The following is a 17,666-nucleotide window of genomic DNA, read 5'->3' on the forward strand; positions in this document are numbered from 1 at the left end:
ATTTTCCTTTTGTTTTAGGAGTAGTGGGAAGAGAGCTCTATTTCAACTGTTGCCACAGACTTCCAAGTACCACAGCAATAAGAACAGTGACAACCATTAAGTCATAGTTAGCAGCCATGGATTTCTTACAATCCATTTGTCAGTAATGGGTCTGATTTTATTCCCACTGAAGTCTATGGGAGTTCTGTTTTGCAGCTTACTGAAATTTACTCCTGTGCAAAAAAGCCAATATGCAGCCAATTTGCTACTTGAATCCCTCTTAGGGCCAGATCCGAAGTCCACTGAAGTCAATGGGAGTCCACAAGAACATAAGAATGGCCATACTGGGTCAGACCAAAGGTCCATCTAGCCTATTATTGTGTCTTCTGACAGTGGCCAATGCCAGGTGTCTCAGAGGGAATGAACAGAACAGGTAACCGTCAAGTGAGCTATCCCCTGTCGCTCATTCCCAGTCTTTCCAATGACTTCAGTGGGCTTTGGACCAGAGCTTTAAGCCTGATTTTGAACGCTTAAATGGTGCACCACCCTAGAGCCGTCCCTCGACTTAGGACTAAATTTCACTCTGATTATTGTAGCCTGTGGGTTATCAGCATGAACAATATACCTTTTACCATGCTGTCCCCTATGCATGCTGCAACCTCTTCAAGCCTCATATTCTATCCTCCTTTATGTCCTTCTCAGACACCCACTTCTGGCATGCTGTTTACAGTGAAATGAGCTGACTTGTACATTTCCCTATTCACTTTCCACTAACCTCTGTCTGTCTGTCCCAAGATTGAAAGCTCTTCAGAGCAGGGAGTCATCCTTTCTTGAATGTCTGGAAGCCGCCTAGCACATTGAAAGCATAAACAATAATTAATAATGATAGCACAGACTCCTCATTCCATTCCAGAACAATGAGTTGGCTGAAAGGTCAGAAGGGACCATTAGGGTCCTCGAGTCTGGCATGACGTGGGCCACAGCATTTCACCAAGTACCTCCTGCATCAATCCCACAATTTAAGGCTGGACTAGTACATGTCCTTTTAGAAAGATGCCCAATCTTGATCTCAAGACTTCTAGTGATGGAGAATCCACCCCAGCCTAAGTCGTTCCCAGGGTTAATCCCACTCACTGTTAAAAATGTGCATCTTATTTCTAGTTTGAATTTGTTTAGCTTCTCCTTGCAGTTATTGGATCTTGCCTAATAGATTAAAGAAACCTTCTCCCCATGTAGATGCTTCTAGACTCTGATAAAAATCACCTTTTAACTTTGTCGTAGATAAACTAAATAGACTGAGCTTCTTTAGCCTCAGGTTTTCCAGACTTCAAATCATTCTTGTGGCTCTTTTCCAAAAGGTGACAGGAGGCTTTGGTGATTCTTCCCTTAAAATCAGCCGAGTTACCATGTAACACATCTAGAGAAACCATTCAAACATTATCTTGGCTGTGGTGTCCCAACCACAAAATAATATGTTTATTTTTTTCCACCACTTTTTTTGTCCTTTTATTGATAAAATCTACACAAAAGCTAACTCATCATAATAATTAATTAAAAAAACAAAACAAAACGAATGCTACACATTCTCCTGTGTTTTAGAAATTGTGTCGGCTATTGAGTTTCATTGAAATGCTCCTGCTTTATGCATTTCCTTCCAATCCATTTTGGGCACATTGTATCCATTTGGGTACCCAAAAGTCCATTATTTTTTGCCTATGACATCTCTGGATTGTAAATGTGTGAACTGATATTCCATCAGGTTTCCCCATTTTTAGAGCCCAAATGGTAATTATAATGTTGACAATGAAGCACGATGAAGATAGTAAAAAATCCAAAGCACCCTCCATAGTGCACAGCATGGGTCTTAAAATGTACATGCACCCAAGGTTTTTGTTTGTTTTTCTTTCTTCCTTTGTTCTGCTGCATCAATTGCCAACGTCCTTTTGGTTCAACACAAGCTGTAATGCCCATGTTTGGAGTTCAAAATATTAGCACTTGACCCCTCCCCCCGAAAAGTAAAATAAAATAGCCATCGTTTTGTTGTTTGATTTAAAAAAGAAAAGAAAAATCAATTTAAACAAAGCTTTTAAGAGTAACAAACACTTAATAAAGAAGCTATGACTGACCCACCTTGCAACCTCCCACCTCATTTTTACTTGTGGTTCTCCTTCTCAAGAACCGTGCAACGTAGAAAAATCAAATATACAAACAGAACTCTTAATCCATCCCTTTATGTAGCTAGAGTGAATCTATTTTTAATAAGAACTTGACAATCTCTCTTTAATATTTACAACAAGGAGTCTGTTTGAAAGTTTTAAAGCAAAGAAAATCTTCAAGTTCTCAGCGCTGAATTGCAAGACAGAAATTCCACACTTTTCTTTATCCCTTTTCCTTTTGTTTGTGGTGGAACATTTGCAACTGGAATGGTAGATTTTATTTGTTTTTTTTTCTTGTCCTGTTCTCTTCTGAGATGGAAGTCCCTCAAAAGAATTCCCTACTCCCACCCATTCCCGAAGAAGCGGTCTCCATGATTAGTTTGGTATTCTCTCAATGTAAATGGCTGGAGCGGCTGAGCGCGCAATTGTAGCTATGAAGCTGTGGTCTCGACTGAGGTCCAGGTTGGTGGTCTCAACCTGCTCCACCCGGGAGATGGTGTCGTACGCCTTATTTACATGGAGAGGCTTGTGGGCCTGGCAGTATCCGATCACTGGTTGGTCATAGCTGTAATAGGGCAAGGTCTTCATGGGGTGAGGCACCTGCATCAGAAAAAAAAAACAGAGACAAAAGGAGAGAAACATGTGAATGATCTGCTTAACTAGGTGTTTGTACAGCACCAAGGACAATGGGCCCTTGGATAGGTCGACCGCTTGGCAGTATCACGATATAGATGTTAAAAAATAACAACGTTAAAACACTTTTCAGAGTCTCTCTGAATCCCTTTCATAGAGGTCTAATTCTGCAGCCCTTACACTTGGTGGGTAGCACTTATGCTTAATTCTTACTAGAATAAACAAGACTATTTGAGTTCCATTGTAGTCAATGGGACTATTTGTGGACGGAACGCAAAACTGTGTAGAGGGCTCAAGTGCTGCATAGACCCATCTATCCTGGATCCTAATCCTGGATCTCTGGATCCCAAGGCCTATTCTGGATCCCCTCTCTCCCTTTTATTTGAATCCTTGGTAAGCATCTTTCCATACACTGGCATAACAAACAAAGAATTTTAAAAATACCCCATACTTTTAAACGTTAATCCTAAAAACTAATATAATTAATAGCAAAACATTAGATACAAATCTTTTCCTATCTGCCTTTGCAAGTAATTTAATAATCTGCAGGAGATGAGCTGATCAAATTGAAAAAAGCCTGCTCCATGGGGATGGGGGAGAATCTACAGGAAATACAAGTTACAGTTTATTCCGGTCGTGCTACAGCTAAACTCACCACAGCTGGAGATATGCTATCTTGTAACAAATACTTCTTTATAGTCCCTTCCAAGCTTTAAATGAAGAGCACAGAGCCAGTTCATCATGACTTTTCATTGCATGGTATACTTCTTCCAGACAGGTATGAAAATGCAGTGCATCTCAGAGCTATTAATGCTAATTATAACTTTTATTGTGGTAGAATGAATGTGACACACTGTACCTCAGAATAGCACCCTGTACCCCTTTATTCATCATTCATATATTAATGTGATATTTCATACAAATATGCCATGTCAGATACCATATGAAAGGTCATGATCTGCCGAAACCACATGTTCTGTCAAAATATGTGTATCATTAGTGTGTATGATGTTATGAGATTCTGTTGTATGGTTGTTACTGAAATATGCTGTACATTTGCTAGGGACATACAAAAGACCCCCACCCAGGAGGGTGTTCAATGACCATTAATCAGCAGAAGAGTTGTAATCAAGGGATTTACAATTCAATGAGGGCTGCCCAAGCACCACATAATTGGGACCGCTCAACTCTATGACTCAAAAAGAAAAGGAGGACTTGTGGCACCTTAGAGACTAACAAATTTATTTGAGCATAAAGCTTTCGTGAGCTACAGCTCACTTCATCGGATGCATTCTATGACTCAGTTGCCCAAGACAACACCAGGGGGATTGCTCAACCCAGTGACTCAACAAAGCCCGCCAGGACATGTCTGGGCAACTGTCTTCTAGGCACATGGACTAAGGATATAAAAAGGGGTACAGTGGCAACATGTCTTGGCCTTTCTCCTCCCCCACCTACGCTGGAAGCAACAAGAATGCTGAGAAGATGAAAACTTCAACTGAGCAGACTGGTCCAGGCCTGTGTATTGAGACCTGTAACATCCAGTGGGGTGAGAACATTGATTGATCTAAATACTGCCTAGTGTAATAAGGTTTAAGATTTAGAACGTGCGCTTATCTTTTATTTTCTTTGGTAACTCTCTCTGACCTTTTATGCCTACCACTTATAATCACTTAAAATCTATCTTTCTCCAGTTCATAAATTTGTTTTATACTTTTCTAAAACAGTGTATTTTGCTTGAAGTGCTTGAGAAATCTCAGTTTAAAAAGGCTGGTGCACGTCCTCTCCACACTGAGGGAGGGGAAGACTGAGTAATAAACGTACAGTGGTCAGGCTTCTGACCAGAGCAAGATGGTGCAGTTCTGGGGTTCAAGGCTGTGGAGCTGGGGGGAATTGGCTGGTGCCTTTCTCGGAGTGGCTCTGGGAGCATTCATGCAATCCAGCTGCATGTGGGGCTCCACATGCTGTTGTGCAGAGTGATAACCGCACCTGGTCACTAGCAAAGCATTGTGGTCACAGCTGCTTGTCGCTAGCAAAGCATTGTGAGAGACAGCACAGGCTGGAGAGTTAAGGGGGCACCGTGGTAGCCCAATTCCAGGTTGCCCCCCCCCGGGGATCCCATCACAACGAGTTCCTCCTGCATTCAAATCTAATAGGTAGTAGTTTTGTCCTTTTCCTCTACAGAATGCTGGAGGGACTCCAAGACACTCCCAGTTGTTATTCAAACTTTTTCATCTTAAATGCACCAGTGCAAAAATCTAGCCACTCAGAAGACTTTGAAGGCACAGCCGAGATCACTTATGTACCCAATTGAGCCCTGGGGTCAGCAGATACAATTCTCATTTGAACTGGGATTTGCACCATTTTACAACAGTGTTTGAATTTGTCCATAGCTTTTAAGGTCGGTCTTTACGATACAATAAAAGCCAAGGACTGCTTGTGTTCGGTAGATCTTTGTGATTGAGGTCCTGTGCTTTACAGTAATAATATACAGTACATTAACCACCTGGATCCCCCTGTGTACATCATTGTTTATTCCCTCTTCTCCAAACAGGAGTTAAAAGAATCAGAATCACAGTAATATCCCTAAATGGCATTTAAATGTGTTTTCCTTATCAACCAGTTCTCAGTACTTTTCCAAACCATCCCTTGATCAATTCAAGTTGTTTTCTCTCTTCAGCTGACAGGAACAATGCCAGTTAAAGAAACAGTTTTGCACATTCCTGAGATCCCACTGAGAGCTTGTCTAAACTGAGGAGTTTTGCAATGATGTAGCTACACTGACTTAGCTGCTGTGCTTCATTGGTTCAAATATCTCCAGCATAAAGACTTATTTCTTGAAGGAGAGAGCAATGATCTCTTGAAATGGATAGCCTTTTCCTTTACCCGTGGCACTAACTTGCCATGCCCTGTCTGACTGCAAACCCATCCCTTCGTAGCAGGACTTTTAACGTATCTGCTTTCTTTTAGACAGGATCCAAAACACCAACCAGCGGAACTAGCCCTGGAAATAGATGTGTCAGAATACTGCACGAAAAGCTATTCTTAAGGTATCTCCTGCCAAGACTGAATATAGAAGTGCCAAAAATCTCCCAGGAAAGTTTGCTTTGGGGAGTTTTGCAGTCCATACGAAGAGTTTGGAGGAGCATCCGAATGTTTGAGTGCTTTTCCAAATCAAAGTCAAACTTCAAGCCTTCAGAGGACGGTCTGCCACAAACTGGAATGTCCCTTCATTTCATGGAAGATGTGATCTCTGTGTTGTATTTCAAGAAAGACATAAGGGGCTGATTTTCATTTACACTAGGATCCCTTTACACTGCTGCGTTAGCTTACATTTATTCCCATTCCGAGGCTTCTTTACACTGACCGAGTGGTATGAAGAGACCTCCGTGCAAATGAGAATAAGGCCTATAAGTACTTTTCAGAGAATGGGCCTGATTGTGTAAACTGTCAGTCATATGGGCAGTCCCTACTGAGGTGACTAGTTGTAGGACTGTTCATGTACAAGGAAAATTTGGCAGGATCAGACCTTATTATGCGTAATGCTGAATAGTGTTGAGGAAATTGGTCATTTTAAAACAAGTTGAAGCTATTAGATTTTCCATTTAAGCACCAGATGGGAACTTGATCTAAATTCCCATACAAGGAATTGATAAACATATTAAATCCAGTCTCCAGAATAACGAATATCTCGCTTCATTAAAAGAGTAAGGAAAGATTTATGGTTAAGGCAGCAGACTGGGACACAGGAGAATTAGGTTCCGTTGCTGGCGTCTGCCATAGCCTTCCACAAGTCACTTAATCTACTTTACACAACAGTTCCCACACTGTAAAATGGGGAAAATGCTACTTCCTACCTCCTCTCAGACTGTAAACTTTTTGGGGCAGAGATGTCTGTACAGTGCCAAGTTCAATGGAACACCTATCTCAGTTGGGGTCTTTCTCACCTTAAGTACAGACCACACCCACTCTAGGTCTCCTTCTACCACCATGCTTTATTATACTGTTCCAGCCGGCCCGTGTCCTGTGGTGCTCTTTAGATATTTACAAGTCTCAGCCATATCGCCGACTTGCTTCTCAAGGAAGGGAGCAGTGCTAGCAGCCATTACTGCCTTTCTTCCGGCTCTCTGCTTCCCCCTTTCCAGGGCTTCCTTCCTTTCCGTTCATCTGTTCCCAGCTCCTGGGGTTGCCTCCCCCTCTAATTAGCACTTCAGCTGTAGCTCCACTTGTTAATTGATTCTCTAATTAGGCCCCAATTAACCTATATTGCTAGGGATTTGAGTGACAGTGCTGAGTCAGCTTCTGACTCAGCACCCTGGTTACAGGCCTCTAGATTGCTACTGCAAAACAAATAATAAACTACAATTTAATCATTCAGAGCGCAAAAACAGGTTACTATAAATACTGTAATAAACACAATAGTACCTAACATTTCTACAACACTTTGCATCTGAGGATTTCAGAGCCCTTTACAAAGGAAGACAAATATGATGTTAGTCTCACTGGGCAGGTGAGTAAACTGAGGCACAGAGCGGATATTTGAGAGGAAATCGATGACAAAGGCAAGAACAAAATTTTTATATCCTAGCCGCTAGGCCTATGTTCTATTTGTTGTACCACTCTGCCGCCAGTAATCGCTGCAATTTAGGCTACAAAAGTTTCTAAATTTGGCTTTGGAACATAGCAAATTGTAATGCAGACAAACAGTTGCTTAGGTAGGAGTACAACAGATACAGAAAGTGCTTTTTTCTTTTATGATGAATCATAATATCCATTCAGTCTTTGGCTAAGTGTACTCTTTCATTATTACACTCTAGGACAGCCCAGCCCAGTAGACTGCGTGAGACAGAGACATTGAATGAAAGATGATGAGATATTTGTCACAAGACCATGCGCCAGTACATATCTGTTAGCAATCCTTTCTAAACGAATTATTTCCTTTTCTAAAAGTTGTACTGTCCAATAATATTTATTTTTGTTTAAACTGATAGTTTATTTAATATAGGGAAATAAATGTACCTTAAAATGAAATATACTCCGATGTCACTGAGATTTATAGACGACAACTTTTTTTCAGTAAATCTTTGTACTCAGAAGGGACAATCTAACTTCATTTTACATGTTTTTGTATAAGGCCAAATACAGTCCCTGAAGTGTTGCAAATAGTTGATTAAGCCAATGAATGAGGTGCTATCTGTTCTTCGAAGTAAGCTTTGACTCTATCAGCCAAAAACGTATTATGCTAGAAGCACTAAGCGTTCAGAAAGGTTTTCAGCTAATGGGCTGTATTAATTAGCTGGTATTAACTTCTGAAGTCTTCACCTCTGTAGATCTTCCCACTAAATGGTCTAAACATTGCTGTCTTAACAGCCGCCCACTTGAAACAAACATTCCATTACAAGCAAAATTTACATAAACCTGTATCTGAGGGATTAACATAAAAGATTCAGTGGGAGAAATTTAGGAATGCAAATCTTCCCTTTCAAAGTGAAATTAACATTGGAGAGGTTAATGGCTCGACATCCTCATGGCTGAATAACAACTGCACTAAAATAAGCAGAACAAAGCTGAGCGTACCTGACACCAAATGAAATTCTGGAGCAGCATAAAACATATGTTTCTCAGGGCTTCATGCTTGTTCAGTTTTCTCTTGAATGCTCAGTAGTGAGCCTGATTCTCCACTGAGTTGGGCCCCAGTTCATCAGAGCATGTAAGCACATATTTAAGTTCACCCCTATCCAACAAAGCACTTAAGCATGTGGTCGAACTTTGACGAATAGGAATGGACGGCAGAATTCGGAAGCTGCACAGATTTTATGGGGGCATAACTCTGTTGAACTGGAATTTTCCTTGGCAAAGAACTGCTAAAACAGAATGTAAAATCTGGGCCAATAGTTTTGCTTACCTACCTCAGAGAGCTGCCAAGCGAGTGAAATACCTAACGTGTAAAGTGCTGTGATGAAAAGCGTACGATGCTAGTGCTACCGGTCTAATGAGAAAAGACTTATTTGAAAATTCTTTCAAAGGCTAGAATTCAATGTGGGCTTACTCTTTCTACAGCAGGGTGCCGTTAATTAACATAATTAAGAATCAGTCACTCCCAATGATGTTTAGATAAGGAGGTGCCCTTGGTAAGAGCTGATGTGAGGAAGTAGGGAGCACTGCAGTAAAGGTTTGTTTTTTCACACAGCCCACAAAAATACAAAACTAAATCTTCACCTTCATCAGCTATCACTTGTCCATGTTTTAGGGCCTTATCTGGTGCCCACTGAACTCAATGAGAGTGTTTTCATTGGCTTTAGTGGGCTTTGGATTGGAAATTAAAAGACACAGGGGGGAAAAAAAAGCCACCGTGGCTTAATAGCCATGTAAAAGAAGCAGTGAGAGATAAAAAGGTATATTTTAAAAAGTGGAAGTCAAATCCTAGTGAGGTAAATAGAAAGGAGCATAAACACTGCCAAATTAAGTGTAAAAACGTAACAAGAAAAGCCAAAAAGGAGTTTGAAGAACAGCTAGCCAAAAACTCAAAAGGTAATAACAAAATGTTTTTAAGGACATCAGAAGCAGGAAGCCTGCTAAACAACCAGTGGTGCCCCTGGACCATCGAGATACAAAAGGAGCACTTAAAGACAATAAAGTCATTGCAGAGAAACTAAATGAATTCTTTGCTTCAGTCTTCACGGCTGAGGATGTTAGGGAGATTCCCAAACCTGAGCCATCCTTTGTAGGAGACAAATCTGAGGAATTGTCATAGACTGAAGTGTCATTAGAGGAGGTTTTGGAATTAATTGAGAAACTTAACAGTAACAAGTCACTGGGACCTGATGGCATTCACCCAAGAGTTCTGAAAGAACTCAAATGTGAAATTGCGGAACTATTAACTATAGTTTGTAATCTGTCTTTTAACTCAGCCTCTGTACCCAATGACTGGAAGACAGCTAATGTAACACCAATATTTTAAAAGGGCTCTAGAGGCGATCCCAGCAACTACAGACCGGTAAGTCTAACGTCAGTACCGGGCAAATTAGTTGAAACAATAGTTAAGAATAAAATGTCAGACACATAGAAGAACATAAATTGTCGGGCAAAAGTCAACATGGTTTCTGTAAAGGGAAATCATGTCTTACTAATCTACTAGAGTTCTTTGAAGGGGTCAACAAACATGTGGACAAGGGGGATCCAGTGGACATAGTGTACTTAGATTTCCAGAAAGCCTTTGACAAGGTCCCTCACCAAAGGCTCTTAAGTAAATTGAGTTGTCATGAGATAAGAGGGAAGATCCTTTCATGGATTGAGAACCGGTTAAAAAACAGGGAACAAAGGGTAGGAATAAATGGCACATTTTCAGAATGGAGAGGGGTACCAAGTGGTGTTCCCCAAGGGTCAGTCCCAGGACCAGTCCTATTCAACTTATTCATGAATGATCTGGAGAAAGGGCTGAACAGCGAGGTGAGAACGTTTGGAACTTCAAAAAGATCTCACAAAACTAAGTGATTGGGCAACAAAATGGCAAATGCAATTTAACGTGGATAAATGTAAAGTAATGCACATTGGAAAAAATAACCCCAACTATACATACAATACGATGGGGGCTAATTTAGCTACAACTAATCAGGAAAGAGATCTTGGAGTCTTCGTGGATAGTTCTCTGACGACATCCACGCAGTGTGCAGCGGCAGTCAAAAAAGCAAACGGGATGTTAGGAATCATTAAAAAAAGAGATAGAGAATAAGACGGAGAATCTCTTATTGCCCTTATATAAATCCATGATATGCCCACATCTTGAATACTGCATACTGATGTGGTCTCCTCATCTTAAAAAAGATATACTGGCAGAGAAGGGCAACTAAAATGATTAGGGGTTTGGAATGGGTCCCATATGAGGAGAGATTAAAGAGGCTTGGACTTTTCAGCTTAGAAAAGAGGAGACTAAGGGGGGATATGATAGAGGTCTATAAAATCATGAGTGGTGTGGAGAAAGCGAATAAGGAAAAGTTATTTACTTGTTCCCATAATATAAGAACTAGGGGCCACCAAATGAAATTAACGGGCAGCAGGTTGAAAACAAATAAAAGGAATTTCTTCTTCACACAGTACACAGTCAACCTGTTGAACTCCTTGCCTGAGGAGGTTGTGAAGGCTAGGACTATAACAGGGTTTAAAAGAGAACTAGATAAATTCATGGAGGTTAAGTCCATTAACGGCTATTAGCCAGGATGGGTAAGGAATGGTGTCCCTAGCCTCTTTTTGTCAGAGGGTGGAGCTGGATGGCAGGAGAGAGATCACTTGATCATAACCTGTTAGGTTCACTCCCTCTGGGGCATCTGGCATTGGCCACTGTCGGCAGACAGGATACTGGGCTGGCTGGATCTTTCGTCTGACCCAGTATGGCCATTCTTATGAACCTTGTTGAATAGCCACATGTTGAATATCCACATCCACATAGTAAATCCATGCTCTTTCTTTTCCTCTTTTCGTACATTACCCAAACTTGATTCTGCAAAATGGTCAGGGTGGTAGACTTGGGAGGGCCACCTTCAAGTCCCTTCCCTGCCATGGACTTCCTGTGTGATCTTGGACAGGCCACCTAATCTCTCTGTGCATCAGTTCCCCCATCTGTGAAAAGGGGATAATAGCACTTTTCTACCTAACAGGGGTGTTGTGTGGATACATACACTAAAGATTGTGACAGGTTTGAGACTAACAGCCGTGTTAGTCTGTATCCGCAAAAAGAAAAGGAGTACTTGTGGCACCTTAGAGACTAACAAATTTATTTGAGCATAAGCTAGCTCACAAAAGCTTATGCTCAAATAAATTTGTTAGTCTCTAAGGTGCCACAAGTACTCCTTTTCTTTTTGAAGATTGTGAGGCACGCATATATTACATTGCTGAGAATAAGATAAGTTACTTAAGACAGATAGGAAGTTATGCCCTTTCTGAAAATCAGTAAGGCGTCTCAATTTGGACATCCAAAAATCGAGATACCCTGAATCACTAGTTACTTTAGAAAATTTGGGTCTTGTAGTTAATTATATGGGCAGAACTATAATTTAATAATTTCCAGTACTGTTTGCTCATGTGCCTAAATTAGAAAATAAACACTTTTTAAAAAAATATTCCCAGACCTGGTCCTCTCACTCAGGTGGAATAGCTCAATGACCATCCCATTGAGTTTTCTTCTGTAGAAAACAAAAATAAAGCATGAAAGTTCTCAGCCAGGTGAGTGCTCTGGTTGCCTGCACCATAGCGCTTTGCAGTTAAGATAAACCCAATTTGCACTTAATCTGTTTCCTAAACAGGTATTTATCTAATGGTACTTGTTGAACGAACAACATTAAGTTAACCTTTAAAGTTAAGTGTATCCATAATTCCTGAACACACAGACATTGGAATTATGGAGGTAATATTTTCTCATTTGCACTAATATTTAGTCTCTGAACACAATAGTTTTGTTACTGAATTAATATGTCTGCTGTTAAATCTACTTCAGAGCACATTTTATACTGTATATCATTTAACGTAAAAAATAATAAGCAAGATATAAAGTCATAGTTTTAGGATTAGTGGAATACACAGCTTCACCTAAAAGATAAATTGATTAGATACATTAGCCAGATATAATTGATATAGGAAATTTTAATGAATTTCATGCTGTTGAAAGATGACGAGTTGAAAGCCCTGGAAACTCGCTTTGGAACTGATTCAGGGAAGCATTAGGCATGTGCTTAATTTTAAGCATATACTTAAAACCCATTAAAGTAAATGGGACTGTATAGAATAATAGAGTTATACAAATGTGGGCTGGCAGGACGCCATAAGGTAGCTAGTCCATTCTCCTGCACTGAGGCAGTATGAAGTATATCTAGGGCACTGACATGAACAATCAGTCCCATTTCACAGAGCACTAGCTCAAAGCACTCCAGCAAACTGTGACTGTGCATCAGCAGTCTGCACACAGGCAGTTAGAGCATAGCAGGCTAGTGCAGGGTAGGTTTGCTTCCCAGTTTAGTGCGGCCTGATTGTTCATGTAGAAAAGCCCTCAGAGCACACTTAATAGAATTCATGTTTTCCAGAGCCAGGGCCTTTACCCGCAGAAGAGGTGCAAGCTTCCATGGCACTGCCAGTGTGCTCCAGCTGTGACCCCCAAGGTCCAGCACAGGTGAAAGAGTGATTTAGGACTTGATCCAAAGCCCAGTGAAGTCAATGGAAAGATTTCCATCGATTTCAGTGGGCTCTGAAACAGGCCCTTTGTCTCCAGACTTCAGCCCTTGGACTTCCTGCTGAGTCTGCCAACTGCTAAGAGCCATCACATCTCTGACCACCTTACATTCCAAGGGTAAGGCACATTTCAGCTGTGCCTTTGCAAATACACACAAAAAGCAGAGCTACACATGATACATATAGTATATAAAATTATATAAACCCGTGCACACATATATACACACACAGATCCCATTTTCAGTTACTGTAAACAAAACAAAACAACAAAAATAGTTTTTAACCCTCTCCCCCTCTCTCCCAAAATTTACTGACATTTTCTGTAGAAAAACCCATTTGGATTTAAAAAAAAAATCTGCATTTTATTTTAAAAATCAAATGAAAAATTGTGACTAGCTCTACGAGGACGTGCCAGAAGTCTCATGAGAAACCCTGTTCATGGAATATACCTCAGCCAAGGGGATGTGCATGAATTTGGAATAAGTCTCAGGTAAACTGCTCAACTTCAGTCTTGAACTGCTCGTCTACAAAATCTTTGCCACCAATCCTGACAGTCCCCCTAGGTATACCAAGGTTCAAAAATCCTACAGAGAACTTTGTCCGAGTCTAGAACAAGCCTGGATTAGGCCTGGAGCACTGAACAGAGTTCATCTGACAAGATGAGGGGGTGTGTGACTTCCCTGATCAGTTTACTGCAATTTCATGTTCACTTTCCTTCCCATGCCAGAGAGAAACTGTTTCCTAACCTCCTTTATTCACTTCCCACCAAATCATGTCAGCAGCTTATGTAGCTTCCACAAGGAGAGGACACAGGCAAGGAAGGAAGGAACACATAGGGCCTAACTAAGGTGCAGTCATGGTGCAGAGCCCTGCCTGAAAGATGTCAAGGTCAGACCAGGCGCTCTCAGGATACACAAACCAAAACTGCAGCAGAGACCCTACAGTGCAGCCAGAAAGAGATTGAAAGAGAAAGAGACAGAAAGCACAGGCCTGAGTTGTCAGGCAGAGAATCACCAAGTCCGTGCCTGTCAGCTTTCCCAAGGAAAATGAGGAGAGGGTATAGGGTCAAAATCTTAGGAGGGGGTATCACCTTGTCTCCATCAAAAAGGGAAAATCTTTGGTTGGGTGTGCACTAGGAAACCACTAATAACCCACAGCTTTAAAATGCTGTACAAAACAAACTTTCTGCTAAATAAAGTACTTTATCTCCCTTGACTTTCCCCCTTTTCTCTTCTTATTTTCCACTTTCCCTTCTGGATCCTGATGTGTCTTTTATTTATGAATATCAAAGTTCATTTTCCATCTTTTGCCTGTTGGCTAATTTGTCCACCCTTTTCTCCAAACCTACTTCCCTTATATTTCTTTAAATTTTTTCCTTTTTTGATGTACTCTGCCTATTTTTGCTTTATTGCTTTGTCCCCATCTCTCTACTTACTTTCCCCACCTTCATTTCTCCCCACATAAGTCAAAATCCTATGAGCTGATGTGCACGTGTGGTGCCCTGTGCCCATGTGGCTTCTTGTTTGATGCATCATCATCAATGGAAATATCTGTCCTCATGGATCAAGAAGCAAAATCAGGGTCATCATGCCCCTTCCCATCTCCCAAGTCCCGTTTGGACGGGCCCAGAGCACAGGTCTTGCGACCTTTCACATACAGTTGCTGGGAGGAAGTTGGCGCATAAGCAAGTGTCAGAGTGAATTTGCAGGTTTCACCTTTCGAATGCAAATGAGCTGACAAGGACAGTGAACAGCATGTGCTATGGCTGCCATCTCGGCCAGGACTGAGGATTGAACAAGGACCTCTCAGGCCAAATGCAGAAATAGCTACAGCTTCAGCTAAGGAGACAGGTTGTGTAACTGCAACAGACTCACATTCTCTGTGGACTGGAAACACCATGCACAGTGACCAGTGCTTTCCACGTGCAATTGTGATACCGATTACGTACTTTACAGGACCAGCTCCCGTGTGCTTTAAATCACAATTAATATTTGTATCTATTTATTAGATTGCATCTCATCAGTAAAGCACGAGAGAAGAAGTGGTCAAAGTAGAGGCTGCAAATGAGAGTCAGGGGTCACAAATTTCAGAGTAGCACAAAACTCCTTCACGTCTCATATTTTCAAACGGAAGAGCAGGATCCTAGCCAGCTGGAGAGGGTGTCTTAGTACGGAAAATGTTGAGAACCGACAGCCTAGAGAGTAATTCAGGATAAAAAGCACTATACTATCAATTATCATGGTCACGCTTCATGTTTAGTTTCTATTTATATTTTATAAAGGGTTAATAAATGGTTAATAGATATAGTAATTGGTAATAGTTATAAGCTATAGTTGTAAGCTACTATAACTAAGTTACAGTTGGTACAGACATGAGTGGTATGCGTTAGAGAGGGTCATAAGCACATTAGTGTAATAGATTATTAAAAGCCATGCTTATAAGGCTACTTATGGGCTTGCTGAACAATTGACGAATCATTTATTAAAATAATAATAATGTTATATACTTTCATAAACTATTTATAATATAAAAACTAGGCCATTATGATTTTGTCCATCCTTCCTTGCAAAAGTATATTACAGGTTACAAGCCCCCATATAGGATGACCAGATAGCAAGGGTGAAAAATCGGGACGGGGTGGGGAGTAATTGGCACCTATATAAGACAAAGCCCCAAATATCGGGACTGTCCCTATAAATTCGGGACATCTGGTCACCCTACCCCCATATAACGTCATCTTGTTAGAATGCCTGTCAGTTTAATGGATACGATATGCACCCTGGAATTCTATTCTTTCTTTCACTGAGTCATTTCTGAAGATAACTAAGGGAGTATCTGTCCTACCAGACCACAACAGTACCTGCCCCTTTAAATGCAAACCTTTCACTGGATTATTTAACTGGACACACTACTCCCAATTATGAGAGGGAAAGTCATGAATATCCCACTCTTCTGTCTGTGGGCAGATTTCAGCTTTTCATCAGTAAGTGAAATGGTTTCCCTATAGAAAACTACTGGAGAAGAGAAAATCTTTTAAACCCTGTTATTGTTCCTCGGATAAGGTATTTCTTTTAAATTGCTTTATATTTATTTTATGGAGTAACTGTTGCTAGAAGAAAAGAACCTTTTTCTGGGAAGTATGATGAGAGAGGAATGGCAATTTTTCACGTTCCACTGTGGAGGAGGTGATAGAATAACCAGATATTTATTTTATTCTGAAAGTCATTGATACTGCTGCTATCATTACTAGTATAATTTCCCTTATGAAAGAGTTCTATAAAATTTAAAAGGGATGAAAGGGTGATGTTTTCAACTGTACTTAGAGTCACAAGGCTCAATTTTCAATTATATTAAGGCATCTAAAGATGCAGAAAGGCTCCTTGTAAAATTTTCAAAAATGCATAGGCCCCATTTCCTCATAGGCACCTAACTCCCATTGATTTCATGTTAGGTTAGGTTCCTAAATAACTTTGATGATCTGTCCTGGGCACCTAATGGGAGTTAAGTACCTAGAACTTTTGAAAATCCCACTAAGCACCGATCTGAATCTTGAGCTCACACGCACACCTTTGAAAATCTGGCCCACAAGTCCCAAAGGACTCCTGGGCCAAATTTTCAAAGTACCTCATTTTCAGTTTCCATTCCTACACCTAAATATGTGATAGATTGTCAAGAGCTCAGCATGTTGGTTGCTAAGCTCTTTTGAAAATCTGGCCACAAATGCTGCAATAGGAGCAGCGGGGTGCTAAGCACTTGTCCACACCTGGCTCTTATTTTGGGGCCTAAACTGAGCCTGAGCTGTTTTGAAAATCTGTCTGATGAGCTCTTTCATGCCTAAAGACCAGATTTTCAAAGGTATTTAGGCTCCTAAAGATGTAGATAGATCGGCACCTAATGGAATTTTTTTCAAAAGCTCCTAAGCAGGTCAGGTGCCTAACTCACATTTATTTCAATGGAATTTACGTGCTTAACCTGCTTAGGCATTTTTGAATATCCCCTAGCATCTATCTGCATCTTTAGGTACCTAAATTCTCTTTAAGCACTTTTTCAAAATCCCTCTATGACATTCCCCAGGGCGCAATCTGAACTGTTGGACTACTGCGTCCCCTTAGTTCTCCAGCCTGACATGCTATTTAAAATGCTTCGCTGAGGAACAGCAGCCCCTCCAGGATCTGCTCACTCACAGACACCAGCATGCAAAGTCACTCCCAGCTGAATCAATGAATTCTGTGCTCAGCCATCCATGAATTATATACAGGGAGAGACCCACACATCCCTCAGCCCCAGCCTTGCTTCCCAGAAATGCGCATCTTGTCCTGCTCAGTAGACCACTGGACAGTACATGCTCATCGATAGTTTGTCTTTCCAACAATGGGTAATGATTATGCAGCAGGCTTGTTGACCTCAGTAGGGATTCTCAAGCTCTTCAACCAAAACACACTGGCTTAGATAAAACCATAAAACAAGTTTATTAACGAAAGAAACAGAGATTTTAAATGATTACAAATATAGATGCATATACGTCAGGACTGGTTACAAAAGGAATAAAAGGATAAACATGCAAGCTAGTTCATAAACTTACCAAGGCGAATAAGTTTAAATGCGAGAAAGGAGTTTTTCTCACCAACAGCTGCAATACATTTCACAGGCTGCAACTTTTCCCAGCCTGGGACCATTCCC

General features: G+C 40.8%; 1 protein-coding gene across 9 annotated transcripts in view; it reads right to left on the minus strand.

Annotated features, from left to right (window-relative positions):
• Positions 1-377: 377 nt before the first annotated feature.
• Positions 378-17,666, minus strand: part of LRRTM4 (leucine rich repeat transmembrane neuronal 4) — a 964,988-nt gene continuing 947,699 nt past the window's right edge. For 8 of the 9 annotated variants that reach the window (XM_037886267.2, XM_043536297.1, XM_043536295.1 and 5 more), the window contains one exon: positions 378-2,735. In XM_037886267.2, coding sequence (XP_037742195.1) covers positions 2,511-2,735 — 225 coding nt within the window. In that variant the 3' untranslated portion in view covers positions 378-2,510. The remainder of the gene's footprint in view (positions 2,736-17,666) is intronic. The other variant, XM_043536300.1, reaches the window with a different exon arrangement.

The sequence above is a fragment of the Chelonia mydas genome, chromosome 26 (genome assembly GCF_015237465.2).
Source record: "Chelonia mydas isolate rCheMyd1 chromosome 26, rCheMyd1.pri.v2, whole genome shotgun sequence".
NCBI lineage: Eukaryota > Metazoa > Chordata > Testudines > Cheloniidae > Chelonia > Chelonia mydas.